General features: G+C 47.8%; 1 protein-coding gene across 1 annotated transcript; it reads right to left on the bottom strand.

The window, feature by feature from the left end:
• Positions 1-1,294: 1,294 nt before the first annotated feature.
• On the bottom strand, positions 1,295-27,919 carry peli1b (pellino E3 ubiquitin protein ligase 1b). The gene is made up of 7 exons (XM_024297211.2): positions 27,582-27,919; positions 8,670-8,914; positions 5,707-5,836; positions 5,290-5,391; positions 4,770-4,967; positions 4,498-4,686; positions 1,295-1,927 (listed from the first exon to the last, which is right to left on the bottom strand). The coding sequence occupies exons 2-7, from the start codon at positions 8,750-8,752 to the stop codon at positions 1,349-1,351; spliced, it is 1,281 nt and encodes a 426-aa protein (XP_024152979.1). The 5' UTR covers positions 8,753-8,914; positions 27,582-27,919; the 3' UTR covers positions 1,295-1,348.

Raw genomic sequence — 27,919 nt, 5'->3', positions numbered from 1 at the left:
GAACACAAACCACAGTGGGGTGGGGGGGGAAGGCGTGGCTGTGAGTGGGAGGGGTCTACAGTTTGCGTGTCTCATTCAGACGAAGCGGCGGTGGCGCCCGAGCGGCGGCGCCGTCACGGCTCATAGTTTGTCTTTGAGTTCAAGTTTCAGCCAAAACGGTTTGGATTTGATTCACAAAAGTAAACCACAAATAAAACAATAAAAACAACAACACAGAGGGCGATACTCGGCCCCCCGATCCCATGTTTGTTTGTTTACTGTTGGTAAATTTTGTCTGATAAATAACAGCAGTGTAAATAAATGCTCCCAGCACAACAGTAGCTCCTCCCACCGAGGGTCAGAACCTTGACTGTATAAGAGAACTGGAGAGTGACTGTTTACTTCCAGCTCCAGAACCAGGAAGCAGGAAGCTCTGAGTTAATGTTTCTATGACAACCACTCTGACCAATCAGGAGTGAGCCTGTCGGAAGGCCACGCCCCTACCAGTGTGAGACATCTGATTGGCCGATTTATGACTGAAATACAGAGAAAATAGTCCTGATCAACTAGAAGCTGTTTGATTCTCTGTAGAAGTACTTCCTGTTTGGAACAGGGGGTGGAGTCACTCACTCCAGTTCTCTTATACAGTCAATGCTCCGATCACACAGCAGTTCAGGAGGACCATGGGAGGAAACCAGATCCAGACCAGATCCAGATCTGATCCTCAGTAACTAAAAACATGAAAATCCTGGAAATCCATTTAGATGCAGAGAATCAAGTTGAGGGTTCAAATCCGAGTGTTTTGATAGTGTTTTCATGCGGATTTCATTCACTTCATTGCAAACGCGTCGCTCTTCTTCTTTTGGGTCGATTTCTGTTTCAAACATTCTTTCCTCTGAATTCCCTCCTGTTTTTTAGGCCCCGCCCCTCTCTGGTTCCATGCGGCTGCAGTTCATGCACGTGTTCTCAGGTCTGAGCACGTTCAGGATGGGGGGGTCATGAAGACAACAGGAAGCTGAGAATGAAGGACAGGAGACTCACGGGGGGGTGCATAAATATGACGTGGGGGGGGGGGACACAAAGTGGACGTCTGATTGGAAACACTGAAGGTGATGGGGGGGGCATAAATATCCTCTTTGTTTAAATAAGCTCTCAGGTGAATATTGCAACAGGTCAGTGTTAGTGGTTCTGATAAATACTGTCGAGGGTTGAAGCCGGCGCTCTTTGTTTGGTTTTCTCAAGAAAATATAGAAATCTGTCGTCATTCATGAAAAAGTGATACAAAGGTCACTTAAAAATGAGGAAGAGGCCAACGTCCAGAAGAAAGAGATCTGGGATCAGTTTTTATTCTGCAAAGCATGCTGGGAGCTCAGTCCACGGGTCCCTGGAAGATGAGTCTGACGAAGCCGTGCTCGCCGCTCAGCTGCTGCGCGCAGAAGGGGCAGGCGGCGTGGAAGGTGTGCGTGCCGTGCGGGAGCGGGATCTGGCTCCAGAAGGCCGCCGTTTTCTCCGAGCACACGTGGCCGCAGGGGTTGAAGGCGTGGGTGGGCGGCGCCGCGTCCACGTAGAAGCCCGCCTCGCAGCCCAGCCACAGCGGCACGTACGGCCCCTTGGCGCGGCACATGGGGCACTCCCTGAGCCGGCCCTCGCGGCCCTCCCGCTCCTCCCGGTGGTTCCCCCAGTCGTGGTATCCGTGCACGTGGCCGCACTGGAGGTAGACCCACGGCTGCTTCTCGTCCGGCGTGTCCTTGCGCCGCATGGAGGGGAAGGCCAGCGTGTTGAAGCCCACGGGGCACTGCGGCCGCGCCGCGTTGATCTCCTGCCGCAGCGCCTCCAGGTGCTTCAGGGTGGGGGTGCGCGACAGGCCCTCGGCCGTGCGCCACAGCAGGGTGGCGCCGCACAGGTCGATGAGCGAGCCGTCCACCAGCTCGTGAGACTCCGTCTCCACCTGGAACACAGACGCACAGCCGTTCAGGGACGACCTCACACGACCCCACGGCGGGCCCAGGACCCCAGAACCCAACCAGAACATCCATGAGGTTCTACGAATTCTGGACTAAAAATATCCAAACAACAACCTGAACATGTGACCTCTGACTTTCCCTGTGGCTGCAGGATCAGGGAAAGGTCAGAGGTCACATGTTAGCTTTCAGGCTGCAGTGCAGGTCAGAGGACAGCAGGGGGCAGCAGAACAGCACCGTCTGCATCCTCATGTGTGGATGTGACTGAAGCTGCAGAGGCTCAGGAGGGGAAAAACAACCAGACGACTATTTTTAAGGTGGGAAAAAGAGGGTGGGGGAGGGGTGGGGGTGGCGTGACCTCCACGGATCCTGGGAACGTTTGCTGGGATCCTCAGCACTTCTCCTGATGCTTACAGGAATTCTAAAACTAAAAAGATGATGAAATTATTTCTCTTTAGATCAATGGATTTACATGGGGGGGGGGCGTGTCCCACCTCCTCCTCCTCCTCCTCAGGGTGATGGGGGAGGGGGAGAAGGAGGAGGACAGAAGTTTCCTCTGGATCTTGGTCTAAATCTGATGTAGAAACTCTTTAAAGGTTGGAGGCTGCAGCTCAGTCGTCGTCATGGCAACACGAGGCCTTCATCCTCCCCGAGCCTCAGGTGTGAGGTCAGATCAGGATCAGCTTAAGGTCAACCAAAAAATAAATTGTAAATTTAAAATCGTTTTGATGGAATTATTGAAAGTCTTAAAGAAACATTAAAAATAAAAAATGTAAATTTGAATCTTGAATTAAAGAAAATTTTAAACCTAAAATTTATTCATTCATCCATTCACTTTCCTGTCCGCTGCTTCCCTTTCGGGGTCGCGGGGGTGCCGGAGCCTATTTCGGCCACTGATGGGTGAAGGCGGGGTACACCTGGACAGGTCTCCAGTCTGTCTCAGGGCCTCAATCACTCACCCATTCACTCTCACATTCACACCTAGGGCCAATTTAGAGTCACCAATGAACCTATGAAGCATGTTTTTGGACGGTGGGAGGACACCGGAGTCCCCGGTGAAAACCCACGCATGCACGGGGAGAACATGCAAACTCCACACAGAAAGGTCCCAGCCGGGAGTCGAACCGGGGCCTTCTCGCTGTGAGGCAAGAGCGCTAACCACTGCGCCACCGTGCAGCCCCCTAAAATTGTCACTAAATAAAAATAAAGTTTATTCGTAAGAGCTGCTGTTTGGTCTTTCTCCATCTAAACTCATGAAAGCCCCGCCCCCACAACAATTCCGCTCTCAGAGGTACACTTTTTAAACATTATTTTCTGTATTTCTTTCAAGTTTATCTTTTTTTTTTTCCCAAATTTTTTTTTAATTAAAATAATTACAGTTTATTTTTCAAAATTTCCATATTTCCTTCAACTTTACATTTTTCACTTTGAAGTTTAAAATTGTTTTGAATTTTTCTTTAAAATATTTAAATCCTTTTAGGATTCAAATTTTCAAAAATAGTTTTATGTTTTAAACTGAATATTGAAAATGTAAAAAATAAAACAAAATAAAAAAACTTTTTAAATTAAAGTAAATATTAAATGTACCAATATATATGTATATATGTATGTATATAAAACATGAAAGGTTTTTTGCTAGGTGGAAGCTAACGTTGCAGATGCTAATGTGACGTTAGCATTTACGCTACTGATGCTTACATGATAGATATTAACACAACAGACGCGACTGATGCTAACGTAACCAATGCTAACATGACTGATGCTAACGTAACCAATGCTAACATGACTGATGCTAACGTAACCAATGCCAACACGACTGATGCTTACGTAACCAATGCTAACATGACTGATGCTTACGTAACCAATGCTAACATGACTGATGCTAACGTAACCAATGCCAACACGACTGATGCTAACGTAACCAATGCTAACATGACTGAAGCGAACGTAACCAATGCTAACATGACTGATGCTAACGTAACCAATGCCAACACGACTGATGCTAACGTAACCAATGCTAACATGACTGATGCTAACACGACAGATGCTAATGTGACTGATGCTAATGAGACCGATGCTAACACGACTGATGCTAACTCGTCTGATGCTAACATGACTGATGGTAACACGACTGATGCTAACTCGTCTGATGCTAACATGACTGATGCTAACCCAAGAGATGCTAACTCGTCTGATGCTAACATGACTGATGCTAACACAAGAGATGCTAACTTGTCTGATGCTAACGTGACTGATGCTAACTGACACTGCAGATGGATCTCAGCTTTTATGAACGTGACAGTAAGTCATCTTCACTCTCTTCATGGATCAGATTAGATCTCTGGTTTGTGGTTAAATATATTCTGTTTGCTGATTGGCTGAGAGCCGATACCCCCCCCGAGGATAACTTTTTTGCTCCTGTTCCACTCAGCTGTGACGGACACACAGTTGCCATGGAGACGTCTTGCGTTCACCCGAGTTTAACAAGCGTGATCTAGACCAGCAGGTCTGGATCAGAACCGGACACGAGGAAAGCTGGGGGCGGCGGTCCTCTCACCATCTTCCCCCGCTGCTGCGCCGAGCGCGTCTCCCTCAGCGTGAAGACGTTCCCGCAGACGGAGATCTCCCTCCAGACGCCGGGCTTGGAGTCCTGCGTGAAGCCGTTGCGCGGGTGCATGACCAGCACGCCGTTGGTGGTCAGCCCGTCCATCTGACCGTCGGACGTCTTCCACTTAGCAGCTTTCTCCTGGAACACAAACGCATCGTCAGCGTGTCCCCGCCTCTCCGAGGGCGGGGTCAACCCCGACCGGGAGGAGCGGCGCCGCTCACCCCGAGGAAGATGTTCTTGGAGGAGTCGAAGCCTGCGGCGTAGATGCGGGCGGTGTAAGGCGGCGTGCGCTGGCACAGGATGCGGCAGGCGAAGCGGGAGATGGTGCTCTGGACCGACTGCGTGTCGGCGTTGCTCTGGCTGCCCGCCACCGTGTCCGTCACCACGAAGTCAATCGGACTCTCCGTGGAGCGGCCGATCTGACGGAGACAGAAAGATGAGTCAGGGGGAATCGAACCCTCGGAGGAAAACGGATGGGCTCTGAGACCAGGATGATGTCACTGTTTGGGCCTGCTCAATGTGGTGGTCGCCATGGAAACAGTCATTAATGAGGCAGAACCGTACACTTTCATTAGATATGGAGTTCTCATCATTCTCCAGGATTCCATGACGTTCTCATGAGCTCGTTTCTCAGTGGAAACGTAGATCTCTCTGAAGTCATGTGACTTTGATGTTTTCCTATCTTTGTTCTTCTGCTGATCAAGAGGATTTCAGCTCTCAGGCTCCTCAGGTGAGTCTCACCTGGAACATGTCCGTATTGCTCTCGTGCGTGTACTCCACCACCACCGTCTGGACGCGGGACAGCGTGTAGGAGATGCTGTGCAGGTCTTTGTTGCTTATGGCCTGAAGGACAGAGAAAGGCTCGACTGAGGAAACAGGAAGGAGGTGACAGGAACCCCCCAGGCCCGCGGAGTGCAGAAGCTCCTCCCCTTTTTGTCTTTATTATCAGAAAGACATCCACCCCCCTGATTTCATGATTTTTATCACTTTTTCATATTTATTTTAGCTATTTTAGCAGAATCCATGAGAGTAAAGAGGAAACGGATCACATGCTCGTGTCAGGGAGGGGGAGGAGCCTAAAGCCGATGATGATGATAGGTTCAGGAGCAGGGAGGTGCTCCTGACCTGTGCGTGCGTGCGTGCGTGCGTGTGCGTTACCTTGGCTGCTTGCGGGGAGCAGGCGATGTGAACCGTGCTCGGTTTCACGCCGTTTGCTTTCGGTCTCTTGCAGAGCGCGAAGCGGCTTTTGCGGCGGCCTCGGTCGCCGTTGGGCAGAGAGCCATTGTACCTGCGCACACACACACACACACACACACACTTCAGTGGGACCGTCCAATAGAATCCAGGCTGTAAACTCATGGAGACCCATCGCTCCTCCGGATGCTCCCTGACGGCGTCCTCAAACGCCGGCGCAGGTCGCTGCAGAGAAACCATCACTCAGCCTGGCTGAGGACAGGAGTGTGCATGTGTGCGTGCATGTGTGTGCATGTGTGCGTGCATGTGTGTGCACAGCCTCCTGTGACTAAAGGAGCAAATCGTGGCAGTGAGCTTCGCTCCTCCTGATCTGCTCCTCAGCAGACTGGACTCTCACGTCTGAACCGGTTATTTGGTTATTCGGGCCTGAACCCAAAGTCCTGATCCGAGCTGCGGTTCCGGACGGTTTGTGGTTTCTGCTTGTTAATGCTCAGAAAAAGAATCAGCTGAAAAAACCCTGAACTGTTTTTGTTGGTCAGTGGAGAGTTCTGGATGTTTCCATTTTGTTTCTTATGATGTTTGTTTTTCCAGACAGAACCACAGATGATCCGTTTCTGAACTTTAATGTGATATCGACTGAGATGCAGTGAAATGCATCATAAACACGCAGGCCCTGAAGGCATCATGCCGGAGTCGGGAAACGTTTCCAGGAAACCTGTGGGAACGTTGTGGTTCTGTGGCGGTAAAACCTGGACGGTTGTGAAGTCACATCAGCTGATTACTGCGATAGATGGATCGTTTTTATACATTTTATTTTGTCTCTAAACTTTTGATATTTTGTCATAAAACATAAAAACTGTTTGATCTCAATTTTGGGGGTTTTTCCAATAAAAAAGACAAAATGTTGAACTCAGAATTGACTTCTTTGGACAGTTTCAGGTGAAATGTGGATCATTGTGTAATAGAATGGATGAGGAATGTAAAGATAAATGATCAAATCGTAAAACAGAAACATAACTCAAGAAGAGACAATCTGTTGATCAGGAAATCAGAGAATTTAGAAAGCAGCTTTTAGAGAAAAAATATGTGAAATCAAAACAGATCAAAAGGAATTAGAATTAAGAATAAACATTCTAAATATACAGTTCTGTGTGATTCCATATTGTGATTATTTGCAGATACTAAGTGGTTGGCAAATACTGTAACTAAAAGAAATGAATCGCGATTCATTTCTTTTTAGGTTTGTGATTCATTAGTTCATTTTTTAATGGATTCCTGGCTCTAGAATTTGAGTTTTACATCATTAAATGCCTGATAAGAAAAAAGTCTTAATTTATTTTTTATTATTGTCACTTTTCTACCAAATATTTCTTTTTATAATCTTCTTTGTGTTTTTATTTAATATATTTTGTTTTTTCTTGAGTTTTTTCTCATTATTTAAATCAGATGAAAGCATAAAGTCAAATGTTTCTCAGATAAACTTGAAGGCTGAAGATCTGAAAGAAGCGTCAAAATCTAAATCTCTGATCTATGATCCATAATCCTTCAGCTCCAGTTGGACCTTAAGAGTTTGGATTCTTGGTTCCAGGAGATTTAAGCCATAAAATAACAACATTTCTGCCTCAAAGCTGGCAGACGGTTCTGGTTCTGCTGTGGACTTTTCCCTCAAATGCAGCTTTTGTTCTGATGAATCCTGGATGAACTGATGGTTCTGATCAATCTCTGCTCCTGGTTTCAGTCCAGAAAAATCTTCACATAAGAGGTTCTGCTGTGAAGTTCTGAGTGTTGCAGCGCTGCGACGGGCTGCAGGTTCTCTTCCTGATTCTGAACCAGAACATCTCCTCAGAACCGGACAGAAGACAGCGTCGCTCTGGCAGACCGAAGGTGAAACCGGGTTCAAAGGCGCCGGCCGGCCTGGTCCCCACCTGAGAGAGCGGCTCAAACGTTTGTGTGTAACCATGGTGACGGGAGGAGAAACCACGGCGAGCTGAACCTGCAGCCAGACAGGGGGCGGAGCCAAGCAGACGGCTGAGAGGAGATGCAGAAGAAGAGCTAGGAACGATGGGGTCAGGCTGCCGGAGGTCACCGCACCGCACCGTTCGTGACTGCAGCTCCTCTGTGCACGTGAACGTGCATGTGTGTGTGCACGAGTGCAGGATGACGCATGTTTCTGCTGCTCAGCGGGTTGGAGTGACGCTCCACCAACCAAACGAGTCATCAAACATGGAGGAAGTTTTACTCCAGGATTGATTCTTTGCTTCCTGCTGGATCTGAACCGGATCAGGATCGAAGGTTTGAGTCCAAACGGTGAAGCTTTGACCCTCCACAGAACCACAGACCGGTCCTTCCTCCACAGTGAGGTAAGGTCAGAGGTCACGACTCAAAAAGAGATTCTTAAGAGGAAAACATTCCAATGAGACCGTACAGGACCGTCTGGACTCAAACACAATACACCACGTTTGAGTGACGTGTTAACTCAGAGGTCAAAGGTCAGACCCTGAGCCCTCCATGGTCTCTGCGGCGCTGTGGAGCAGCGGGTGGCGACGGCCCAGAATCCAAATCCAGGAGCAGGAAAACGAGCGAACGGAAAACTGTAAAGACTTTACGGCTCTGCGTTTTTCCACAGCGGAGACAAACCGCCGGAGAAGGCTGAGTCAGCGCCGAGCCTCTGAGCGGACACGTGTGTGGGGGGGCGACACACGAACCCCGATCTGACCTCCAGTCTCAGTGAGGTCAGCGACCGCCGCACAACGGCGTGATGATGTCAGGATCTCACCTGCTGCTCCGTCGGATCAGCTGGGTTTCATGTTAACGTCACATTTTTTTCTCTAAAACAAAAGTTAGTTATTTTGAAGCAGGAGATTCAAACGGATCCAGCAGATCAGATCTTAGATGTGGATCAGTTTGAGCCCACAGACGGTTCTTACCCCAGCACGATGAGCTCTCCGTACTTCACTGGCACTTTGGTGGAGGAGGAGGTGGAGATGTTTTCCTGCTCGGGGGAGTACATCAGGAAGGGTGGGCGGAGCTTCAGAGGAGGTGAGGAGCGACAGGTGAGGCCGAACGAGGACAGGATGCAGCAGAAGGGGCGGGGCGGGGAGGCGGAAGGGTAGGGGTCAGCTGAGGCTGGGCTCCGGCGCCTCAGGCGTCATGTGCTCGTCTGTGGTCGGCCCTGCAGAGAAAACCGTCATGAAGAACCCCTGAAACGTGTCGGTTGATGAGCAGCAGCTCTGGACCAATGAAAAACAAGGCTGTGTTTTTGTTTGGGGGTTGCCTAGCAACGCTGCTCCTGCAAGATGCTGCATCTCTGCTTCTCCATGAGACTTAAATCTGTTCAGCTTTATTTCAAACTGATCACATTCAGATTTAAAGAACGAGGGTTTTCTTCTAAATTACATTTATTCAGAATTTGTTTTTTAACATTCAAATAAAACCTGAACTCTGGAGTGTCTGTGACATCACACTTCCTGTTTCAAACCATGGCGAGCGTGTGTGAATGGCGCCAACATCCACAGCCTGTCAGAGGAATTCGGACAGATCGTTTTTCTGCTGCTGCTGTTTTGGCGGCCATTTTGGACCCGCCATGACGCCACAGACTGATCAAATAGAATGCAGCCCGTTCTGCAATAAAAAGCGCCGCAGCTGCGTGACGCTGATGCAGATCTGTTGGTCAGGACGAGTGATTAGTAATAACGTCATGAAGCGACGTCTCAGAGAACTTCATGTGACTAAAACTCTTATTTGACAGCACGTCTTCCTCTGAAAGTTTTCACACGTTTTCTACTAATTACATTTATTTGAACTCTTCTGTTCGGACAAATTCAAACCAAACATCAAAGTTTTCCTCCTAACCCAGAGGAGCGTCGGCGGTGGGACGCCTCTGGCTGATCAAAGCAGCGATGCAGTCGCTTCTTAGTCATCGTCTAAACGGTCGGAGCGCAGGAAGTGGCATAAAAGGAGAAGACGCGTGAGAACGGGGGCACGAGCGAGGGAAAGCATGGACTTCCTGTCTGCTCGGCTGATGACCTTTCTGGATCGTCTCCTCCTCTCTCCCACTCACAGGGTTCACTCTGAAGGATCACATCCTCCATCCGCTCACGAAGCGGCTCCGCTGAGGCCCGCCGTGCCTCTGCTGGGACCATGAACACCCCCATGAATGTGGGACGGAGCTTTGATGAGGGGGCGGAGGCCCCCCCAGGATGAGTGGGAGGAGTTCATGGAGGAACCAGCTCTATCAGACGCACCACGCCAGCCGTCTTCAGGGAAAGACAGACGGAACATTTGAGAGTTTTCAGTTGGTCTGAGCGTGAAGACCAGAAGACGTCAAAGAGGAGGAGGAAGGTCAAAGAACAGAGGATGACCTCACTTTGACCCTTCAGCTTTTACTGTCAGATGGACGTGTCCTCCAGAACGCGTTCAGAACCATCACAATAAGTCTCCACAGACTGAAGTGGAACGACCCCTCAGATGAATACCGCAGTAACAGCAGATGATCATTGGGAGGCGCTGTTGTCTGAAGGAGCTCTGACAGGACAAACGAAGCAGCTGATTCATCCTCTGACTATCACACATGAAGAAACCAGACCTGGACCAGCTCAGTCAACGAGACTATTGACTGTATAAGAGAACTGGACTGAGTGTGATGTCACCATAGAAACTCCGCCTTACTTCTGGCTCCAAACAAAGAAAGTCTTCACAATACAGACGCTGCCATGATGGAGTCAGACGTGGTCAGGAACAGTGATTGGTCTGTCCGAGTCATCCTTTCTATGCCGACCACCCGCACCAATCAGGAGTGAGCTTGTTGGAAGGCCACACCCCTAATCACTTTAAAGCAGCTAACACTGATTGTTGGAGGTGAGGGCCAGCAGGCTCCACCTACTTTTACCGAGGTCTCTGATTGGTTCGTTTGTAACTTGAACTACAGATCAATAGAATGACTGAGTAACATGTCTCTCTATGGAAGTCTATGAGAGCCAGTAGGTACTTCCTGTTTGGAAGGCCAGGGGGAGGAGCCACTCAGTCCAGTTCTCTATATACAGTCAATCCACAGAAGAACAGTGAAGACAACACAAACTCCTCCGAGGTCACGTGACCCTGGTGATGTCTCCTCATCAGCTGGAAGCTTCACAGCATCAGAAATTCTGAAACGCAAAAATCTGCATGAAGCTTGCAGATGAGGAAAGCCACAGGGACCCCCCCCATGCTCCGGGGTCATCAGAACATTGACCCTGAGATTCAGCTGACCTTTCTTAACCCTTTTACTGCCATCAGATTCTATAGCAGAGAGAGGTGGAGCCCACAGACGCACTGACCAGCGCGTTTGGTTGTTGTTTCAGGTCAACTGAAGCTTTTAGAGGAATTTGCATCCAAGATATTATCAGCAGAGGAAGAGACGTCCTCTCCATCCGTCTGTCCGGGTTCCAGCTGAACGGATGCATCTGATCCATTATTTATCAGCAGAAAGATCGCACAGGAAGTGGCGAGCTTTCCATCGTGGTGCGATTCCTCCGACTGGAGGAAACGTCCACTCCAAAGAAAGTATCTGACGGCTGGTTTAACTTCATACCCAAAGGGCGGGGGGGTGACTGCATTACCAGACCCCCCATGGTCGGTTAGCAGCTTCTGGCCTTCAGCTCCATTTCCTCGTCTGCCTCCTCGCCACAGACCCCAGAGTCTGATTTATCTCTGAATCAGCGGCGCTCTGATTCCGAATGGAAACATGTTTGAGAGCAAACACAACGTGAGCGACCTGCAGGTCAAACATGAGTGTTCAGAGGAATCCCTGAGTCTTTTACTACTCCTCTTTATTGCCCCGGAGTGACACAGGTAGAGCGCTGCAGTCTGAGCCTCTGCAGCCGGCGTGGCTCCGGGCCAGCTGCTGCTTAGCTACCGGCACACACAGTTACACAACAAGGCTGACTTCACCGGCGCTGCGCTGACAGCAGCTCATAAAACTTTACTGCAAGCAGGCACGGACGACACCTGCCACTCCCACAACACACACGGCTGCATGTGAGGGGAAGAGGGGCGGCCAGGGCGGTGAGGCCCGGTGAGGAGGGGCGGCCAGGGGGGCCAGGCGAGGAGGGGCGGCCGCTCCGGCCCGGTGAACGGGGTCTGGTGCCGGCACAGGTCTCTCACTTCGACTGGAACGCGTGAAGCCCGTCATTGCGGCGAGCTAAAGGCTGACACACTTTCAGAATCATGAGGCAGGTCTGCGTGGAAACAAACAAACCGACTCCGGGCTGTGAGGGCTGCTCAGCTGCCGAGTCAGGAACCAGAAGTGGGTCAGAAGATCCTACAAACGGGGTCACAGACAAACAGAATCAGAGAACGGAGGCTCGGCGCTCTCTGCTGAGAGTTTACTCTGCATAAGGATCAATGAACAGCCTGAGGAGGTCAGACGAGCCGAACGCCGACGGTTTCCCCGACGCTGGTTAGCTGGTGACCCGCCTAAAACACTGGAGGACCAAAGGGGCAGACTGGAGCAGAGTTCTACTGAACCAGGATCTGCACATAAAACAAACCTTCATGTTTTACTGAATCAGGAATTAACCCAGACTCTGAATAAGCAGATTAGCATAAACTCAACCAGAACTGAGCGAGACGTTCAAAAAACTCCAACAAGCTTCTCAGAACCCAAAACCCACAACTGCTGGATTAAACCCAAATCAGGTGAAATGTTCTTATTTTGAATGAGAAATTAATAAACGAGATCCTCTAGTTTGATTCTGTTTTTATTTTTCCATCTTGAACTGATGTTGGGCAGAAAAGTCTTCAACCTGAGTCACAGAAACAGAACTATTAGTGTTCAGTATCCAGACATTCATTTCTTTAGTGATGACACCCCCGCCGTCGGGCAGCTGAGCCAGCGGATCCAAACAATGCGGTTCTGGAAAATCCTCAACCTCCTCAGGAAGTTCTGAGGAGAAACTGACATCACTTTTCATGTTGAAGATACTGAGTGACTAACGTTAACCTCACTGTCAATCACAGATCCAGGCCACACCCCCCACTAAGCCTGCATTTGTCAAATCTGCGAGTGGATTCAGCTCCACCCGTCCTGTTTACTCTTTAATCATTATGACCTTTTTAGACAAAATCTAAATGCTGGGTCCTTCTCTAGGACATAGTTTCTGCAGAGCGGCAGAAGATAATCAGAAGTTCACCTCTGAGTTGTGGGCGGGACTGTTTGTGCAGAGTAAGCCTGCACTAATATCCCATCAACCCTTTATTTTCACTTACAGCCCCTCCCCCCCGACCGTAGAAACACAGCAGCAACATCGTCCGGTTCTGATCCAGATTCCAGCTCAGACCAGGAGAACAAAGACGTTCATGGATCTACTGTCTGCAGGTGGATGCATCAGTTTTTGTAAAACTTTAGAGGCTTCAATATTCATAAATATAAGGATAAAAAAAGCATAAAGAACTGAAGGAAAGCTGACTTCTTTAGGTCAAAGGTCAAAGGATCACATGTTTACAGACGCCACAGAAAAACCTGAAATCCAAACTATCCACAGGAAGCTTTCAACATGTGAGCTTCTCACTCCTGGAGAGACGCATTAACATCCCGCTAAAGTAAAGCGGGTCATCAGATCCATGAATAACGACTCAGAAGTGACTTCATCGTTTTCACTGTTTTCAGAAATTAAATTAGGAGTTTTATTTTACAGCGTTTGTTCCTTCCTGTGTTTTCTAGCGTCAGCGATCTGACCTGCTGCCTTCATAAACCTTCACATCCTCTACCTGCTGAGCTTCAGTCTGACAGACACGTGAGGGAAGTGGATGAGTGTGGCCGTCAGCCGTGGGATCGCCATGGCGATCGGCGCCGAGCAGCACGACTACACGAGGGGTCAACAAACGTGCCTCCTCTTTGTCATCCTGACAGGGTGATGATTTCCTCTAATAACTGTCCTTCTGGACACAATGATGTCACAAACAGAAGAAGGCGGAGCTGAATCTGCAGAGCTCCACATCCCGACCTCGGTCCGGTCCAGGACCGAACCGGACGACCCGCAGAGCGGCAGCGGCGATCAGCTGCAGGTCAACCAGCAGACACACATGACACATTTCAGCTGGACGTCTTCATCAGTCAGTCGATGAAGACGTCCAGATTTTGTGAAAGTAAAGGTCAGGAAGGATCAGAGAACGGAGACGGCAGAACATCAGATCCTGCTGCATTGTTCTGCAGTGCACCTTCACAAACACCACTTTATCGGGGGGGTCAACTGAAGGGCATCTGTATGTCAGCAAACAGGGAGAGGGACACAGAAATGAAATCCGTACGTTCGTTTCTTCACTGCATTTGGCTGATCCCTGAAAACAGCTTCAGCTCTGAACGCCGTAAAGAGGAACTCCAGGAAAGCAAAGACATCAGATAAAACGCTCCAGGACAGATCCGCCATCGGAGGATAGGCCCGGTTTGTAAGGCAGAACACATCCGGACATCCTGATCCGGTCTTTGGTCAAACCAGGGCCACAGGAAACATATGCTAACTCCACAGAGCTAACGCTAACCAGAACTTCTGATCGGATAGCTGTAGTCACATGCACTCGTATGGGGGTTGACCCGTCCGGGTTCTGCTGGTTTTTGGGTCATCCGGCCCGTGGATGGTTGTAGAGCGGCTGCATCTTAAATGAACAACAGGTGAGTCTACAGTTCTTTGAGGTACAGAAACCTTGAGGGACGTCATGAAGGTGAAGGTACCGTTATAGTGTGTGGTGAAGCGTTTGTAAGGCTAACACTCCTCTGACGTACAGGTGATGCCAACGTCGTGCTAACGCCACTAGTGGTTAGTAAGGTGTGAGTGATGCTCCGTTCCAGCTGTGGCTCTTCTGAGATGCTAGCTCTACCACGGTTTGAAAAGTCCAGACAAAACCAGAACATCAGAACTGAAATCCTCCTAAAACCTTCAGTTACTGGTGACTTATTCATGAGGAAGCCTCAGGCAAAAGTCACATTTTACCCAGATGGATGAGAAATCTTGAGAAACCAAATATTTTACATGTTTTTCAATTGGGATTCATGGTGGTGCAGCGGTCAGCACTCTGACCTCACTGGTTCAAATCCCAGCTGTGATTATTTCATTTATTTTTAACCTTTTTTTTCTACCAGGTGAAAAACCCACTGAGATCAGGATCTCTTTTTCAAAGGTGACCGGCCAAAAGGTCATTTAAATATCTACAAGCTGGGATAGGCTCCAGCAACCCCAATGGGGTCTGAGGATGGATTTTTCCTCTCCGACCTACTGAAGCCATCTCCTTCAACGGTCTGCAATGACAAATGGATCCTACTGGATAAAGATTTACCTGGAAATGGCTCAAGTTTCTCATGGAGACACTGATCAGGTTCTGAATCTCAGATCAAGATTTATCCTTCAGAAAGAGGCTGCAGCTCCATGAAGACCAGAATCTGCCCAGATTCAGGTGAGGAACTCCTCGGTAAACAGACGGTAAGCAGACATTAAACGTGTTGTAGGTCAGATGCAGACACTCGTCGGGAGGCGGGTTCTGGGTTTCCAGCCCGCTTTAAAAGCTTTCTGGAGTTTGGAGGTTTTCCAAGCGGGGGGGTGGAGCCCATCAGGAAATCAGGGTTTAAACCGTCTGATCCTGGAGCCCACAGCGACACGTCTCATCACGCGCTCGCTGGGGTTTCCGTTTGGAGCGCTGCAGCGCCGGGCGTGTGGCGGGCTGGGTTTCAGCGGCGGTGTGTAGGGTTGCAGGGTCAGGTCGGGGGGGATCAGTTTGCTCGTGGTGAAGATGAAGACTCAGTAACTGATCCACCAGGAGGACCTGATGCCAGGAACCTCTTTCCCCCCACCCCCTCAGTCTGTCTTTGTTTCAGCTTCATGTGTCCCTTCAAACAGCCTTTTTCTAATCTTACAAAGTGCTCCCATTTTAATGCTAAAGCAGTAACCATGGAAACCAATAAAAACAGGAAAACCTCTGAGTGTTTCCCCCTGACGGTAAAGACAGCGGTGAGTCTGCATCAGCTGAAGTGTGGGAGGTCCTCCTTATGGAGCAGGGACAGGAAGTGATGTCGATCAGTGATCTCTGGGGGGTGTCAGGTTACACGTACGGAGAACTCTGGTCTGGGATCAGCTTACATGTGTGAACGTTCAACACAGGCAACGAAAAAACACAAAAAACATCAACAAAGGAGCAAATCTGGGAAGCTTTTTTTAAGGAAGACTCCGCCCACTCTATAACAACTTAGGATGTCATTTGACTGTATATGAGAACTGGACCGTGCAAGTGTGACATCACACATAGAAAACAGTTCACTCCCAGCTTCAACCAACTGAAGTCAGTTCAATTTTTTGTGATGCGAACGGCGCCACGTTGGAACCAGACGCCGTCAATCAGCAGCGATTGGACTGAAATCTGTCAAACATTTTCAATGTGGGTTCAGCAGGCTCCGCCTACTTTTAATGAGGCATCTGATTGGTCCATCTATGATGTCAAATATTTTCGCTACAAAAAAAAATAAAAAAATCCGATCATTAGCAAGATGTTGAAAAGGAATCAGATCCAGAATGATTATTCCGACCGATAACAGCTGTTATTCCTGGAATATGTATTTATGGAAGTCTGTGGGATTTTGGCTGCTGGGAGCCACTTCCTGTTTGGAACACGATGAGGGAGGGAGTCCCTCAGTCCAGTTCTTATTTGCAGTTCTCACTCATATGTTGCCAAAATCTACATTTTTTTAAATAAAAATGTCACGCTTTGACGGTCTTCTACAGATAAATGGTTTATTTTCAAACCAAACTAAAGCACTAAAGTTTTTATTTTAACAAATATTTTCCACATCAGAGCCTGCAAACAGATAAAAATGTAATCAAATAAAAGCAGGAGGATTAATTTACTGAATTTCAGAATTCGGTCACATTGATTTAATGAAGTACAGTATGTTAAACAGGTAATCCTCCTAGTTTACCAGCATGTAAACAGCCTGAAATCAGTCAGCTAAATATAATTTAGAGGATTTTCACAGTGGATTTGACTGAACTCATCGAATGAAGACAGTCTGACTCAAAGAAGCTAAACCAGGCTACAGGAAGTCAGCCTCAAGTGGATCCATCAGAAAGGGGCGGGGCTTGTGGCTCTGCTCTGCGGATTTCCTGCAGTATAAATATGATCTTTTTCAAACAGATTTTTGTCATCTGCTCCTGATTCATTAGAATTTGAATAAAGAAAAACTCTGAACTGCATTTTCAATCTTAATTTATTTGTTCTCCATCATCAGGAAAATGTCGCAGGAACACAGTAGAAACACCAAAACACCATTTTCATTGTTGACTATTCCCAAACCTGAAGCACATCTGAGATGAACCTGACAGAATCTCAGCCGATGAAAACCATGAATCAGCTGATGATTCCTGGTTTCAACCGAAGATGGAAATCTGATCCTCCAGATCACCAGACGGACGTCCGGTCGCCGTGGTTCCATCTCCTTCTGGGTCAGAATCTTTCAGAACTCTTTCCTCTCGTTGCATTGAGGTTTGTTCAGCTGGATGAGCTCCACCGGCGCCTCATTATCTCTCCATTTGTCTTCCGGGTCATCCGTCTTGATCCGGCTCATTTCCACACACACTGGATCTCTGTGTGAGGCTGCAGTGAGAGCGCCGCCCCGCCCTGAAACACTGCGCCCCCTCCATGCGTGGAAACCCGTAAACCAGCAGAGGACCCGCTGAAGGTCGAAGCTGCGGCGCTGCTCTGAAACAATGCGGCGAGAACGGCGGGAGATAACAGATCCGCCGTCCTCATCAGAGTTCGTGACCTCTCCAGTCATCTGCACAGACACACCTCAGCCGGATCGGGGGGCTTATGGAGTCGGCGTGTCGACTCCGACAGGAAATCCCAATTCCCCGCCCACTCAGACACTCTCATGCTCGGCGGTCCCTGCGGTGCTGCTCTGTTTACGCTGGGATGGATGGAAACATAATGGGGCCAGAATGAGCTCAATTACACATAACCTGGAGGGGGGGGCTCATTGATGGACGCCGCAGAAGCATCAGGATGTTTATGGAGGGGCGGGTCGTGATCTGAACCAGCACCGGGCCTGAACGGTGGATCAGAGGAACGGTTCTGGAGCGGCGCTGTTCGTTTCCCTTCAGCGGGTCACATGGTTTCTGTCTTCAGACCCGAGTGGAAAAAGATTTTGCTTCATTATTTTAAGTGAAATACTTTCAAAAATGAATATACTTGCAGTGATGAGTGATATATCGGTACCAGCATCGGTACCAGCATCGGTACCAGCATCGGTACCAGCATCGGTACCAGACGATATTTGCATCATTTGAGTTTATCAGACACTAAAAATAATCCACTGATCTGCTCTGTTTTCAGATACACTTAATCTTTGACGTGGATACGTGTTCCTAACAGTTCATTGGACCTGGGAAGCTTCTGTTTACAGTCATAGTCAGTAATTGTTCTGCTTTCATGTATATTTTACATGTGATAGTACATGTTTTTCACATATTTGATAGTACATGTTCCTAATGGATCTCTGGATGAGAAGCTGATGATTTACAGTCACGAGTCAGTAAACGTCTGAATGTTTTCAGGTATAATATTAAAGTTTAAAGTGATACTTGTTACTATAAGATTCTTTGCTTTATGTTAAAAAGGTCAAGTATAATCTGAATTTAGTAAAAGAAGAGTTGGCCATTTCTTTTAAAGAAACAAAAAGCAAATTCAAACATAATCTTATTCTAGATACTTAAGTATCAGTATCGGTTACAGCTGGAGGAGAAACATCAGAAAAAATGATACCAGCCCATCCCTACTTATTTTTATATCATCATTTTACCACAAAAATCCCTGAACCTTCATTTAGTTTGATAAATCAAATTAGGAGAAACTAAAAAAGTACAATAAAAATCTGTATGAAGATGATGTTCAAAGTTCTACATTAGCTGAAGAAAACCTAAGAAAGCATTAAAGAAAAAACTAAAACCTAAATCTGAAGGTACGTTTAAAAACGCCACCAAACGATAAAGTTTATAATCCGACTAACTGCTGTAAAATGTACAAAAAGTTTTTTAATTTTAAGAAATCGTCAATAAACCTTTAAGATTCTGATGTTTTTGGTGTTTCTAACATGTTTCTGTGGCATTTGTCTGATGATAGAGAACATTTACAGAGAAAATGAAGTTTAAAGTTAAATAAGTTTTTCTTTTTTCACATCGTTGTGATCAAGAGCCGACGGAAAAATTCAGTTTGAAAAAGATCGTATTAATGATGTGGAAAATACACTCGCTGGGACATAAGCGCCCTGATCCAAGCTCTCAGCAACAGGGAGGGGAAGTGGGGCGGCGTTGCCCCACACTAACTCTCCCACCCACAACTCAGAGGTGAATTTTTGATGAACTCCTGCCGCTCTGCAGAAACTATGTCCTGAAATCGACAGTAGTTTCGATTTTGGCCCATCAGACGTCAGCCTGGAGGAACCATCGACCCACGGCACAGACCGCCAGCAGCCACAGACACTGGAGTGGTTGGACGTGGAAATGGGAGCAGATCTTTCAGAGTATTCCAGTCGGGCGTTTGACCCGATGTGGTTCCCGCCGCCCTCACACTCGGCCTCAAAGAGCTTCAGGAGGAGGACGCGGCGCTCGAAGTGAGGTGAGGAATGCAAACCTGAGCTGAGGAGACCGCGGCGGATTCATCGGCTTTAACCGCGCACACCTTCCTCTTCTTAAACTGGACGGCTTCCGCTTCCCCTCCCGCCCAGAACCGGGCCGTGCAGAGCCCGACCCCACCGTCAACGGAGCGCGGCGAGGAGCTCCGGGAGTGCCGGGCTGCTCTGCTGAGGGCGAGGCGCCGGAAACTGATCTGCTGTCACCCAATCCTCCACATATCTTTAATTTAAAACAGCTGATCATAAAAAGAAGAAAATGAAACCAGATTTCTATATGAATGACAACATTTACAGTAAATACTATGACTTAAAGTTCTAAATGATTCTGTCAGTAAACCACTTCATGGAGTTTTGAAATTTAGGATCTTCTTTTGTGCAAACATTTCTGGAAAAAAAGCTGATAAAATGTAAAAATGAATAAAAGAGAAAACCAGAATTAGCAGTTCTGAAGTCCAGAAGTCTCTGCTGACTTACAGCAACGTTCTGGTGAAACAGCAGCTTCCGAATTCTCTGGTATCAGCTGTGAGAAACGAGCAGCTGCTACCTGGAGGTTTCCTGGAAAAGTCTGAGCGCTTCCAGGGATCCCAGCTTCACCTGACCCGCCTTCCCAGAAGGCTTTGCTTCCTGAAACAAACCACCAGCGCGTCCGTCCTGGCCCGCATCCTTCAGAGGACGTTTATAATATATATGTTTTATATAGGTTAGAATTACAGAGGATGTGAGTTGAAGAACCTCTCTGATGAAAATCCTGTTTTTAACCTGTTATTCTAATGACGATTAAAACTCCAGTTCTCAGTATTTCTGCTTCAAGCCGTAGAATAAAGGACAGCTTCACTTTTGTTCACCGCTAACGTAAACTTTGTTCAACAGTTACAAACATATGAAACAACAAATGTCAACATTAAAACATCTACACACAAAAAACAAAACCATAAATAAATATTTACATAAATATTGAGGGTTTTCATATCACTTTTTATCTACAACAAAGGTAACAATGGATTTTAATGAATCAAAATAAAAACAAATCTCTTTGTTGACTGTTTAATTAGTGGTCTGGTTTTTGAATATCTGTTTTTATGGATAGGAAACTTCAGTAAAATTATCAAAAAATTAAAAAACTAAATCAAATAAAAAGCTAGTGGTAGAAAGTGTAAACAGAGATCTCTCAGCTATGGGCTACGGGAAAAGGGAAGGGGGGCGGGGCTGTCCAACACCAACAGTCACACCCAAAACTCAAAGGTGAGTCTCTAATGAACTCCTGCCGCTCTGCAGAAACTATGTCGCAGGATTTTAGATTTTGGCTGCAACAAGATTATCATAAATAAAAGAGGACTGGGAACGCTCTGGAAACATCAGGAGATGATCATCAAATGTTCACCTTTATTAAAGAATTCCCCAAGAACTAAAATATAAAATCTCAACGTTTGGAATCAGCATCAGCAGATGATTCACAGACCAGCAGCTTCACAGTCATTCTGACTCCCTCTCAGAAGGCTGAAGACATCGATCACATCCGAGACGTTTCTGCAGCTTCAGGATGAAGCTCTGCTGGATGAGAACAGAGATCTCTCGTCTGATCCGTCCACCTTAAGCCGCTCCTCCGCCTGCACCGCTGACAGGAGGGTGGAGGTGGTGTTCGGGTTACAGCCGCATTAATAATTCAGACCGCTGTTCGCACAAACAGCACAGCCGGGCCTTGGACCCCCATGCAGACAGACACAACAAGAGCCGGAGGGACTTCCCTGAGCCGGGCTGAGGTCGCAGGACGGAGAAGGTCGCGCCGCAGAGACCCAATGAGGGTTTGCAAAGGGATAAACACATGAGAGCGGCGGCACTTCACTCCAGTCTGTAAACACGGCCGTTCCCAAAACAGCGAGCGCTTACACGGCCGGGCGCCATCGATGGGGCGAGCGGGGCAGACGGGCTGACCTTGGTGAAGGCACGCCACATCAGAGAAGAAGATATGAACACAGATAGGAGATCTGAAAGAGCAGAATTCACAGGCAGAAACAAACCGCTGGTATGCTTCAGTCTGACAGGAAGAAGACGTTTCTGCAGTTCGGGGTTCCTCAGAACTTCAGTCAGATCCTCACAAGGAGAAAAAGGAGGAGAAGAGTCCAAAAAGTCCCCTCCAAAGGACACGTCCTTCCATCGAAGAAGATAGAAGGAGGTGCAGGCCTCATTTGACCCAGTTACTGTCATAGTCCTGACCTACAGGTGGAGACAGGTGGAAAATGGAGGGACCTGGCTGCAGACAAGATGGCGCCTGACATCATGGGCTGGAAGAGGAAATCATACATTTATCATGACGTCCTCTAAGGACGTTACGAGCCTCAAAGACATTGCAAGAATCCCCTGAACCCCATAAAGACGAGTCCGGTCTTCTCTCCCACCCTCAAAGAGCCCGACAACCCAAGACCCCACAGGGTCAATGGGTCAACCCCCGACGGGTGGATGTGACTGAAGGATAAGAGAGTTCAAGAGACACTGTTGGACAAAACTGAAGCAGAACACAAGACCAAGAATCACCTGGAAGAGCCACCAAAACTAGAGCAACAGTCTGACCGTGGGGGGGGGGCACTTTTCCTGATTCCTGATGATTCCTGATAATTCCTGATGATTCCTGGTAATTCCTGATGATTCCTGATTTTCCTGATGATTCCCGATGATCCCTGATGATCCCTGATGATTCCCGATGATCCCCGCCGATCCCTGATGATTCCACATGATTCCTGATGATTCCAGATGATCCCCGCCGATCCCTGATGATTCCACATGATTCCTGATGATTCCTGATTTTCCTGATGATTCCTGATGATTCCTGATAATCCCTGATAATTCCTGATGATTCCTGATTTTCCTGATGATTCCCGATGATCCCTGATGATCCCTGATGATTCCCGATGATCCCCGCCGATCCCTGATGATTCCACATGATTCCTGATGATTCCAGATGATCCCCGCCGATCCCTGATGATTCCACATGATTCCTGATGATTCCTGATTTTCCTGATGATTCCTGATGATTCCTGATAATCCCTGATAATTCCTGATGATTCCTGATTTTCCTGATGATTCCCGATGATCCCTGATGATCCCTGATGATTCCCGATGATCCCCGCCGATCCCTGATGATTCCACATGATTCCTGATGATTCCAGATGATCCCCGCCGATCCCTGATGATTCCACATGATTCCTGATGATTCCTGATTTTCCTGATGATTCCTGATGATTCCTGATAATCCCTGATAATTCCTGATGATTCCTGATTTTCCTGATGATTCCCGATGATCCCTGATGATCCCTGATGATTCCCGATGATCCCCGCCGATCCCTGATGATTCCACATGATTCCTGATGATTCCAGATGATCCCCGCCGATCCCTGATGATTCCACATGATTCCTGATGATTACCGATGATCCCCGCCGATCCCTAAGGATCCCTGATGATCCCCGATCCCTGAGGATCCCTGATGATCCCTGATGATCCCTGATGATCCCTGATGATCCCCGATCCCTGAGGATCCCTGATGATTCCCGATGATCTCCGATTCCTGATGATTCCCGATGATTCCCGATTCCTGATGATCCCTGAGGATCCCTGATGATTCCCGATGATCCCCGCCGATCCCTGAGGATCCCTGATGATTCCCGATTCCTAATGATTCCTGATGATTCCCAATGATTCCCGATGATCTCCGATTCCTGATGATTCCTCCATCCTCTCATTCACAGAGCCGTGGCGTTTCCGTGTTTTTCTGTGCTGATGGGGGCCGGCGCAGGTCTGCAGCAGAGCACCGCTGCCTCTGCTCAGATGTTTGTAATCATCCATCTCCTCTTGTCTAAATGAAAGTGAGCTGGTGGAGCTGCAGGATTCCAGCTCCTTCCTGACGTCCTGAAAGTCCAAACCTTCATGGAGAAAACACGAGAAGAAGTTTCTTTTGATCTGAAATCAGCTTCTAAACTTGAGGATGACCCTTTCACCCCCCCCTCCCCCCCCAGCAGCACTAACTGTGAAGCATCAACAAGTTACACCCAAACGTCCACGTGTGAGGAGTAATGTGCACGAGGCAGGAAGGGAAGCAGACGGGAAATGTTATGGAGGATGATCAGAGGAGCGTCGATCGTTCCTTTAAGAAGAGTGTGAGCGTGCACGTGTGTGTGTGCACGTGTCTGATCAGCGGTTTTTGAAGAACCTGTTGAGAGGAACCCACGTGTTCCACAGTCCTGGAGGCTCGTCGTTTCTGAGGCCTTCAGGCGGCGCAGAGGAGCTGAACTTGGACACGCCTCCAGCTCGGCGCCAAACATCAGCTGGAGCGGCTCCTCTGTGCGGTTTGTTACATCAGAAACTAGTCAGGACGATCTTCAATCAACTATCAGGAGAACAGGAAGCACTCGCTGATGGCTGACCAATCAGGACGTCAGAACGTTAAGTCCAAATAAATGTCAAACTTCTTCCACAAACTGAAGCTTTTCCAACAACTAAGCTGTGAATTCAACCTAAAAACTAGGAATGTAAAAGATATTAGATACATATCCAAAATTGATCATTTGAAAACCACAGATATGAACAAGATTATGTTAGTTAAAAGGTAGAAAATCAATCAAGACGTAAATAATCGATTTCTGGCAAACTACAGGTTCTCCTTTTGTTTTGTTTCCCTCCACCAATCACAAGTCAACACCTGCACATGTTCCTCTGTCAAATGCATTATTATTTATATCCTTGAATGTCATATCAATAAGAAATATCTAGATTTTAGTGTTTTTGAGAAAAAAAAAATTGGACTGTACCGTATCACCAAAAAGTTTGTTGAATCCTTTGTGTATCGATTCGTGTGACAGATACACACCCTACTATAAACCTTTTATTTTGATGCACAAACTGCAGTTTCCTCTGAAAACAAACTGATCATTTGGCCACAAACAACAAGATTTTCCACGTTCTCGGACTCCAGCCAAGCCGCTCACTTCCACTTCTGTTTATAGTATAAATAAAGTTGGAAGTCAAACACATCCACAACCACAAACATGTATTCCTAGACAGTCTCTGACTAATTTACTTTTTTTATTTTCTGTATTATTTTTCAGATTTTCAATCTATTTTTTGCTAACTTTATGCAGATCCTGGTCTGACCTCATACGACCAAAGCTGCAGAAAATCCTGCAGAAGATCAGATTTCCATTGAACCACGAGAACATTCCACAAACCGAAATCCTGAGGAGTGAAATCCAGGTTTTACAATAAAACTACGGTTGTAAGTGAGTCTGCATGGTGTGACTAAGTTCCCTGTGATCCGTTCATGCAGCTGCTTTATCCTCAGAGATGCTCAGGATCCGCGTTTTCCTCCAGCTCAGCCGGAACCGGAGCGGCGAGGACGGAAAGGCCGTTTAACCACGAACACAAAGTGACTGTTTGTATGTGAAGATGTTTGTTCCTCAGCAGTAGAAGTGAGTCGGGACGAGTCGGAGCTTGATGAAGAAGCTGAGCTCTGGAAAATTCTGGTTTCTGACATTTTTTTGGAATTACCTGTTGAGTTAAACTCGCTCCGCTCGCGGTGAAGCAGGAGAACCGGAGTCAGACCAAACGAGTCGCAGGAATCTGAACCGGCGTGAGGAAAATCAGAGTTTTTAGGCCCCAAACTAAACCGAGGCAGACTCTGGCAGCCTGAAGGGCCGTTATGGAAAGTTAGCGGTGGTTTTGTGTGCACCCCCCCTCTTAATTCCCTATATTGCGGAAACAAGGCCATAAAAACGTGCCCACCATCTGACCCACTTTCCATGACACGTAATCTGCAGCCTGTTTACCGGCCCAGCAGACGGTGAAGCCGAGCTGCAGCTCAGCCTGCAGACGCTGACACCCGCCGGGCCGCCGACCCCACGTGCACGGATTTACTGAAGCACGCCAAGCCCTCTCCCGTGATGTTTTCATCCGGCGCTCTGGCAGGACGCAGACAGATGCTGCTGATGGTTTCCTGTGATGGAAGGGTTCGCACGCTTCGCTCCATCCTCACAGCCTGCCCGCCACTCCGTCTGTCATCACGCTTACAGGTTGCCATGGAAACCGAGAGAGATGCTTTCCACTAGGTGACATGTGTTTACATGAATGTATGTTAACAACTTACTGAGTGTCAAAGATCCAGATGAAAACGGGAAAATTTAACATCATTTTCCTTAAGGAACAACCTGGAGCCGGAAAACACGCCAGCAACACCTGCTCCCCCCGGTTACACAACCCCGCCGTGGGACGACTTCACAAGTGGAGCTTTTGGGCGTGGGAACGTGGAGGAGTCTGCACCATCCTCCCACCGCCTTCTGCCCACACAGCTGATAAGTGTCGCCATTTCCTCACGAGAGCGTGGATCAAACCCCGACCCAAAACCAAACTCCTTCCTGCTCCAAAAGTTCAACCCGGAGACAAAAACAAAAAAAAAGCCCAAAAAAGCTGCGTCAACCTGAGTTCACTGCAGCTCTAGTTAGTATACTGATGAAGAAGAACAACCAGAGAGGAAGAGGCTTTGAACAGCAGCCATCATCTACCGCAGGGGGTCAAACTCAATCACACAGGGGGCCAAAATCCAAAACACACCTGAGGTCACGGCAGAACAGGATAGACATTTATTGAATGCTGAAGCTGATTGCTAAAAATGCTGAAGCTGATTGCTAAAAATGCTGAAGCTGATTGCTGGCTAAAATACTAGCTTAGTGCCAAGTTAGCCAAAACAGCTAGCGTGTAGCTGAAAAAAAGATAAACTTCAAAATAGCCTAAAAAACTGAAAAAGCCTAAACAGCCTGTAAATATTAGCCCAACTCCAAAAAAAGAATAGCCTAAAAAAACAAACAAAAAAAGCCTAAATTAGCCAAAACAGCTAGCTTGTAGCTGAAATATTAGCTAAACTCCAAATTAGCCACAAAAAAAATCTTAATAAATGCAAAAATAGTCCAAAAAGCTAGCAGAATGACATTTTTAAACTTTAAAACTGTAACTTTTTAACATAATTCTGAATAAAACTTAAACCTTAAATAACTTTCGATATTTTACTCTCCATAAAAATATATTCTGTCAAAATTATACAAGTTGAGTTCAAGATAACATCGGGTCATTAATAACAATAAAATAAAATGATCTGGAGGGCCGGATCCGGCCCCCGGGCCGTGACTTTGACACATACAGTTTTCAACTTTAGTGCGGAGGTCTGCAACCTGCAGCTCCGGAGCCACATGTGGCTCTTTGGTTAAAGGAAAAGTAAAAAAGTAATCTAACTCGGCTTTATCCGGTCCATTCGGTAACCGTTTAAAGACAAGACTGCACAAAACATTTGGACAGATTGTTGTGGAGCCGGTGGCTCCGAAAATCAACTGGAGGTCAGTGAACACGACCAGCATTGAGAAAGCACAGGATTAGAAGGCAGATTTCTTTTTCTTTTTAAACAAATTTGAAGTGTCCCTCGTGGCTAAAAATATATGGTAAGATTAATTTCATTAACTCTGATTTACTTTTAGCTACATTTACACATTCCAGGCACCACAGACAGTAAAAATGCTGATATTACAGCGTAAGAGAGGATGTGACACAGGCGTCTTATTTTGAAGGGAAGTCACGTGAGCCTGTGAGAAACTATAAACTATTTCAGATTTTAGACTTTGTGTTTTATTCATACTAAAACACTAAATCTCAGTTATATCTATCTTAACAGTAGAATACACATCAGTGTCGGTGAGAAAGTGTTGAAGGTCGCAGACCCCTGGACCAGGTGGGGAACGTCTGTCCCTTTAAATGTGAGGGTTCGAGTCCTGAGGTCACACACTGAACCACAGCCACAGGACAGTGAAGTCCTGCAGGAGAATCCTCTCCGCTCTTGACCCGAGAGGGGGTGGGGGTGTCGTTAGCCGGTAACGGCAGGTTCGGTGCCGTAACTCCCTCGTGACGGGTCGGGATGGATGACGGTGGAGGGACACCCGCGCCCCCACCAGCAGAGCGCCGCACTGACACCGGCCGTCATGCCCTCGGATCCCCGCAGGTGCACGCGGCCGTGCGGCAACATCTGACACAAACCTCCGCCGTTCCGCGCGGCCGCTCCGTCGGCGGAACGAGGCCGCCGGAAATCCGCTGACAGGACAAAGCGGCTGACCCTCACCGGCGGAGGGGCACGGCGCCGCGGAGAGGCTGCGAGCGGGAACTCACCGCGGTACGGATGCTGGTGTCGGCCCCGCGCGCCCGTGGCTCCGGAGGATTCCAGCAGCGGCTCCAACGGCTGCGGCAGCTAGCTAAACGTCCCACCGGCACACGCACACACGCGCGCACAAAAAAAGGATTCCCGTTAATTCCCAGAACCGAATCCGGTGGCTATAAAATCAAAAATAAAAAACAGCGAGGCCACATGAAGGCCTGGCGCATAAAAAAGCAGGCACGCGCTCCAAACGCTCGCGGGGAGAGAAAATAAAACGTTGTTTGAAGTCACGGCGTCTCCCTCCGCGCGCGAGGCGCTCCTTTGTTGTGAGCATCTCGATCTCAACGTAAAC

The sequence above is a fragment of the Oryzias melastigma genome, linkage group LG15, assembly GCF_002922805.2.
Source record: "Oryzias melastigma strain HK-1 linkage group LG15, ASM292280v2, whole genome shotgun sequence".
Lineage (NCBI taxonomy): Eukaryota > Metazoa > Chordata > Actinopteri > Beloniformes > Adrianichthyidae > Oryzias > Oryzias melastigma.
This window is presented reverse-complemented; position numbering and strand designations above follow the sequence as displayed.